The 8,135-nt window shown below is 32.3% G+C and overlaps 1 protein-coding gene across 1 annotated transcript in view; it reads left to right on the top strand.

Moving 5' to 3' along the window:
* Window positions 1–967: 967 nt before the first annotated feature.
* The window catches only part of LOC106466678 (A disintegrin and metalloproteinase with thrombospondin motifs 18-like), a 12,284-nt gene continuing 5,116 nt past the window's right edge, over window positions 968–8,135 (top strand). Inside the window, exon 1 of the mRNA XM_022394743.1 lies at window positions 968–1,033. Within this exon, the coding sequence (XP_022250451.1) occupies window positions 968–1,033 (66 nt within the window). The remainder of the gene's footprint in view (window positions 1,034–8,135) is intronic.

The following is an 8,135-nucleotide window of genomic DNA, read 5'->3' as shown; positions in this document are numbered from 1 at the left end:
GATAGTTGAATGTGTGAAAGTTTGTCTAAACATATTATTGAATAAATGGAGGGATTAGTTTACAATTGAATAAACTGAAAAGTGAATAGGAGTACAAGATTAAATAAGGACAGGAATATAGAGTAAAGAAATGAATGTGAATGTGAGTGAAAAACGACTGGATGGATAGGTGATGTAAAGGTAAGCATGCGAAAAAGATGATATTGAGAAGTATCCTTATCAGATCTTTAAAAAACAAAAGTTATTCATTGTATTCTCTTCCTATATTAAAGCGCTGTAACGGCTATGATACAAAAGGTATAGGTAGAAAACGTATGAGTTCAAACCTAATTATGTAAATATTTCAAGGGAGAGAAAGCTTACTAACGATGCATTCGTATGTAATTCATTTTAAACAAAATCAGCATTTCTGAAAATTTCGAATACACCTTATTGGATTCATTTGCAAATATTAAGGTACTGTTGTATTTTTAGAAATATATTAATGTTTTGGATGTGTAAATTTAAATGCAAGGATGTAGAGTTGAAATGGGGTGTTTATAATAATTCTAGAAGTGTTTTTATTCATTGGACAACCACACCTGCATTACTGAACTACCTTTTCAAAAGATTTCGAACTGATAAATACTATTCGATATCGTACGTGATTGCAAATGTTCCATAAATTCTTAGTACTTCAAATTAAAAAAAAGAAAATCAGACTTCATTTGTTAGACAGTTTCTTAGTTAATTTGTTATTACTAAGGAAACTGAGGCCAAAATAATGTTCAGAGTAAATTTATACACGAACATGTTATTCATAGGTTTAAGGAAAATATTTATTCGGGATAGTTATAAAAACGACTTGCATCATTTCCGAGAGGGCGCCACTAGTAGAGTCATAAAAGACCAGTAATATAAGGAAATTTTCAATCCAACCTGCGACTCTATCCTCTAACTACTCTGTTACAGGTTTACACCTCACGAGATGTGGAAGCTGTTGTTTTTCTTGCAATGCTTGTATGTAACTGGGGATTGCTTAACAAAGGTGCTGGTAAGTGTCCATTTTACAAAGGTGCTGGTAAGTGTCCATTTTACAGCATTTCAAAGCTCATTTAGTAATTTTATTTACAATAACGAGCTTGCGAACTCAACTAAAACTTAAGTAATAAATAGATAACATAAAAAATATAAAACATACATCCTAAACTTCCATTTGCTATCATATCTTATTACGTTTTGTATGTTTCTAAATATGTTTCAACCTGCGCCACTGACGCCACATGCTGTATGAAAAGTTGAACTAAAAGTGTAATCATTTCCTTTGGTGTACCGAATTTCCTGTGATTTAGTTCTCTAATATAAAATCTTAAAATCGCTACTTGGACGGATTAATTGTTGCTGTAATTAAAACAAGGATCATTTTATTATGATTCTTTGCTTAGAGATCATTAAGGCACTGCTATGAAATGTAGGGTCCGATTGCAATTAAGTTACAGAAAAAAAATTTTTTTTACATGTAACAGATATTAATCAAAATACTTTTCATGAAGAGTTTTCCGTTATAAGCATTTATATTTTTTTATTTTGCTTATAAAAACCAAACCAATATCATGTTTTAAGGACTCACCTAGAGTTTCAGTATAGCCAATGGTAGTTAAATCTGCATTTTAAGTCATTATTTTCAGTTTTCCTAGGTACTTGTGTAATGTTTGCAATCAAGACGAATATTCTGTTGTCGAAAGTAATCAATCTATATTTTTAGTGACGTGACATTTTCATTGATATTTCTTGGTAGCCGCAACCAATCTTCGGTTATAGCAGGTAGAGTTATTCAGCATTTTTACCTGTGGCACTCTTTGTGGTCAGAACATAAAATTTTATTCAGCATTTCTCGTCTTTTATAAATAGAGAAATAACATTTTGATTACATGGAATCATAAGTTATAAAAGTTAGACCTTTAACAACTTGTTTATGTTTGACGCCAGTTGATGGCTAAGTTTCGTTTATGAAATTATAAAACATTCATTTAGAAAAAAGTATTTTTGTTAAAGTTTACAGATTTCCTGATAAAAATAACAAATATACATATTTATTGGTTATTCCAGTAGCATGTTGTTTTTTAAACTCAAATTCATCATTACTTGTAAATAAAAAACCATGTTTGTTTTTTGAATTTCATCAGTTGGACAAATATACTGAAAGTTATGAAAACAGAACAAGATATTTTTATGTTTCAAAACATGTATATTATAAAGTGGTATATTTTGGAGTTTAGTATGACCAACAGGTGTCTGAAAATTTGAAAGTACATATGATTGTGATATCTGAAAACAACAACTGAAAGAAAGTTCTGTCGAATAATGTCTAAGCGATAGACAAACTTGTAACGATAAACCACTCCTTGAACAAACTTGTAACGATAAACCACTCCTTGAACAAACTTGTAACGATAAACCACTACTTGAACAAACTTGTAACGATAAACCACTACTTGAACAAACTTGTAACGATAAACCACTACTTGAACAAACTTGTAACGATAAACCACTACTTGCGTGAAGAAAGTGACTCGTTTATTCCCTCCTATGAAGAGAAAAATTAAATTGAATCCGAAAATGTAAACATTTTACAACAATCGGGACAGTTTATTTGATTTTTTGAGCAAAACCACATTGGGCTATTTGCTGTGCCCACTGCGGGGAATTGAACATCATATTTTAGCGTTGTAAATCCGTAAAATAACCACTATTCTACAGGGAGACCACCGGGACAGATAAAAATATTTATTCATTCACAAACGAACAGACAGACGGAAAAATAATTGAACCTTTCTTGTTTGTTTGTTTGAAGTTAAGCACAAAGCTACACAAAGGCCTATCTATGTTATGCCCACCACAAGTATCGAAACTCACTAGGTGGAGGACTTCCTCAATTGTTGAATAACACCCATGAATTAGCATACTGGACTGTGGATCCGAATTCGCACTCCGTTACAACCCAAAATAATCGCGCTCCGCACTTTAGAGCCGTGGGTGCTTATAAAAATGACAGTTGAATCCCACTGTTCGATTATGGTAGCCCACGATTTGGCGGTAGCTAGTGTTGACTAGCTGCCTTCTCTTTAGTCTCTCTTCGGGTAGTTTTGTACGAAGAATCAACAAAATATAATGACTTAATTTTGGTGCAAAGTTGGAGGACTGTGAATATTAAAAATTGATTTATTATATTTCAAATCCAAAATATGTATTGCATATTTACACGAGAGCGCCCTGCAGGTGCTCGAACACGTGCATTCTTCAGATTTTCACTTTAAGATTCTGATAAATATACGTCAGTGAAAACTTACTTCAAAATAACACTTCTCTTAAGAATAAATACATATATTATTCCTAGTAAATTATTTCAGCGCCATGTGGTGGAAATTGAAAATCTATTGTCTCTACTGATTCAACTCTTAAAAACAACGGTTTGAAGTTATTCAAGTGAAGTATCTCCTTAAACCACGCTCTCTCTACTTGAATTTTGTGTAAAAACGTAAACTCAGACCACTTGCACGTGTCTTTTGGTTAGCTTTCGGGGGAATATGGTTTTATACTTCATTAACCATAAAATTAAAAGCGATAAGGTGAAGCTCGATCATTAATCTCGAGACCACCGCCAGAGGAAAGATGTTTGAGTACTTTGATCAATTAGCAAGGATATAAATAGAAAGGTCTACACAGTAAACACGATTGTCGCGTGAATCAAAGAGTAACGTTATACACATTGAGCACGTTACCCCCTCTAAACGTTTACAAATCAATAGAGCTTATATTATGTTCATTTTAGAATGTCAGTGTTATTAATCTTAATTCTGGGAACACTTGGTAAAGTATTATGAACCAGAAAAAAAATAGTAACTGCTAAATTAACAGTTGAATATGGATATTCAATCGTCATAACTGTTTCTTTATGAGAACCTCATTTTAATATAATCGTGAAAATAATGGTGCAATGAAAGGAAACTGAAACATAGATTAGTAAAGCAATAAAATTTGCTGGTTCAAATATATAAGATGAAATAAACTAATTTACTAATGCGTACATGATACTGTACAAATCCTGTCTGACTAGATATATCAGCTTCGTTTTGAAACTTCAAAGTTTACATCTGGTTTTCAAGTCTCAGACTTTGCTTCTGGCTTTAGTTTAACTCAATGGCACATGCTCGTATTTTTTTTTTTATTATTCATTACAGTTTAGTTTTTGTGTTTTATAGATGCAAGGAAATGGCCAACTGCGTACCTCTCATCTGGTTTATGATTGTGCGGGCCTCATGAAAAGGGGCCGTTTCTTGCTCGATACTTTAATATTCAACTCACTACGTTTTTGTTATTACTCTGTTATCGTTCAAGGGTGACACCTACGCATGCATGAAGCAGGCAATCCTAGTCGTTATTAGATTGACATCAAAAAATAAATTATGTACTTAATGCAAATATATAAAACTTATCACATCACTATTAATTGTTCGACAATGAAATCGACAGTAGCCTGTGGAACGTTATTCTTGTAAAAACTAACATAGAATAGGTAGAGGGTACAAAATCCTGAACTTTCAGTTTTAACTGACAGTAGTAGAAACATATATTTCATCTTAACGCACAGATTTCTATTCTTTCAAAGCTAGAATGGGTTTAGGTTATTATAAGTATTTGCTCATATTGTGTAACAAGCTCATAAAATAACTCGCTAAGAATGAGCGGCGAACCTTGAAATAAACAGAAAGCAAGACATAGGTTTTCTTAAGTAGCTTCAGATACTATCTTTATGAAAAAGAGAAAAAAAAAGTTGCATATGTAATATTGATTAAATTCGGCTGGAGGTAATAGTCCCCAGCTGGAATAGAATTATTGTGTGTGTATATATATAATAATCAGGTCTTAATTTTACAGTTTTCTGATTACTTTGTTGTTTCTTATTCTGTTAATAGTAAACTTGCAAACAAAAATTTAAATTTTAAATATTACATCTCTTTCAAATTGTTCAAGTTGCCCCTGGCTCCCTTTTATACATTTAATTGTGTGTTATTTTATGGTGTATGATTACTGACAAATTATTAATTTTCTTCTAATAAGTTTTATATCAGACTTATTTAAGAGCAACCCTTAAATATGAAGCCGTGATTTATCTTGGTTGATTAATTCTTTTTTAGTGTTGCTGGAAATAATAGTAAAGAACTCGTATTTTACTCATTTAACAATTCGTATGAACGACTCACAATTTACAAAAGCTGTCAAGTGAATTGCTTTGTATAACTGTTGTGCGAACCATGCACGCCCATTCAGGTGAGATAAGGTCATGGAAAAGATAGAATTTCAAAGGATCAGCTATCCTGCTGTTGTAACAAGGTATCTTATTAACCTATTAACCCAGAAGTTCTTGAGCTATAGACCCGAACCCATTCATCATCATGTTGCAAGAAATGTTATTCTTTGCTGCAGATAAAGTAGCAGTATCTTTTGGATTGTTAAAAACCAGCTGGTGAACACACTTTGGACCTGTGTCCTTGGATGGACTTCCGTTCATTATGACATATATTGTTTAGTTCGTGACACGCCATGTTATAAGGAAATCCTGAGGTAATCTTTTATCCACGTTGGGATAAAGTTCATTTTTATATCCATCATAAAAGATAATGTAGTCTTGTGAGAACGGAAATTTAAGTAATTTTATACACAGAGAACTGAAGCATTCACTCCTGAAATAATTTGTTAACCCCTCTCGGAAAAGTACTTTTATACTGAGGGACTTGTTACATTCACTCTCGAAATAACTTGTTCAAAACACGAAGTGTAGTAGAATGTGCAACAACATAATGTGTTATAGTATTTTGGCACTTGTGTATAAAGTTAAAATCATAAATATAATTCAACGTTAAACTGGTACATAATTAAAAACATTTTATTTACGATTATCTATGGCTTTCAAAAAGTTGACGACTCTACATGTTTCGACGTTACAACGTCATCCAGAGTCGTCAACTGTTTGAAGGCCATAGATAAGCCTAAATAAAATGTTTTTAATTGTGTACCAGTTTAACGTTGAATTATATTTATGATTTTAACATAATGTGTACCAGAATATGAAATGCTGTGTAATAATGATAAATTCAACAGACCCCCCAGTAGCACAGCGGTATGTCTGCGGACTTACAACGCTAGAATCCGGGTTTCGATACCCGTGGTGAGCAGAGCACAGATAGCCCATTGTGTAGCTTTGTGCTTAATTACAAAAATAAACAAATAAAATAAATTCAACAGTTGATTTCTTTCGTACTACACTATTTCAAAATGTCTTAATTGCATTCCTTACCAAATTTACTTAGTAGATATTTTAATGAATATTAACAATAGATATATAGATAGAAAATTATAAATTATAAAAAACTGCAATTAAGATGGATTAAATATAATTTTTAAAACATTTCCAATGAAAGTGGTGTAAACAAGCTAAAAATACTCTTTGATTATAATTAAAGTCCAAACATAAAAATTCTATATCTCTTCATTTGTGAATTATATTTCATGGCAAAAATTTGTCATATGGAAAATTACAAAAAAAAAGCATTTAGATATGTTGATATACTTTCAACTCGAAATGGTCTAATAATACCTATTATAATTAAAAGTTATCCAACTGAACTTAAAAAATCACAGAAACGAGTAAGCCAACATTTGATAAAGTACATCGTAATAACATAACAGAGAACAAATTGGCATGCAACTGTGACACAATAAGATATACAAATATCTGTTGCAAAAGACTAGCATCGGCCTAGTGAATAGCATGTCGGGTTGCGGAGCAAAAGGATCTAGGCTAGAGGCCTGACGTTGATGTCTGTGCTCCTAACATTTAGTACTAGAAGCGTTATAAAAGTGATAGAGAAAGCTTTTGTGGCGGCAGGTGCTGCTGGTTGACTGTCTTATCTCTCTCTCAGGTCAGAGGTTAAAATTAGGAATAGCTATATCTGAGTCATAGAAGTAACTATGTGCATTATGTTGAAAGTATAATTGTTTTACGGAATGCGGAATTCAGTTTTACAACCTTTCCACGTGTACACATAATTTACAATTATTCGCAAGATTTTGTAGATGTTCGTTGAATTTCGCGCAAAGCTACTCAACGACTATCTGTGTTAGCTGTCCCTAATTTTGAAATGATAAACGAGATAGAAAGCAGCTAGTCAACACCACCCACCACGAACTTTTGGGCTACTTTTTTCTATGAAAAATGAGATTGACCATCACACTATAATGTCCCAACGGTTGAGAGGACTAGCATGTACGATAACGAGATTCGAGCTCACAACCCCGTAGATTGTCAGGCCATGGCCGGCAAGCAAGTTTACAAGAAAATTATATACAATAATTTCAAATTAGTCTTACTTGTATTTTAAGTAGAATCATTAAACTGATCATTTTACACTGCATTAATTGCAGAGATGTAATATATTTCTTGGAATAAACTTCGGTTTGAATCGTTTGAAAATACACTTAAAACATATATTTTTGATTTTCTTAATTGAACGCCTTTTCAATAATTTAATTATTGTAAACGTACAGTTATACATTACTGCTGTTTATATGGTTAATTATAAATGATATCTTTTTGTATATTATCGTAGATAAAGTCAGTGACTTCATGACTTTAAGACTAAACAATCAATATGTAACTCCTTCCTTTTCAAAGCCTGGCAGTTTGTCCAAACTACAACTAAAACATTTTGTTGGAAAATCCCTTTTAATTATTGTCTTTCATTTCCTTTTCCTCTGGTTCCCAGGAGCTCAGTGGTAAGTCTAAGGACTTATAATGCTAAAAATCGTATTTAACTAACCACGGTGAGCAAAGCACAGACAGACCCTTATTATGAACAAAAATAAAGCAATCCTTTTCTGTGTTTGTATAGTATACTTTTATCATATGTATTTATATATATAACACTTCCACTGTGGTCTGGTAATATAATCTGCCTGTTTATTTAACATATATACAACATTATTGTTTATATGGCACACTTTTACTAAGTGTGTATATAATTTACAGTCTTCGTGATTATTCACATATACACCTGGAAAAAAGTTAAGCACCCCCGTGTTTTTTTCAAGTGATT

Source organism: Limulus polyphemus, unplaced genomic scaffold (genome assembly GCF_000517525.1).
Source record: "Limulus polyphemus unplaced genomic scaffold, Limulus_polyphemus-2.1.2 Scaffold2341, whole genome shotgun sequence".
Taxonomy (NCBI): Eukaryota; Metazoa; Arthropoda; class Merostomata; order Xiphosura; family Limulidae; genus Limulus; species Limulus polyphemus.
This window is presented reverse-complemented; position numbering and strand designations above follow the sequence as displayed.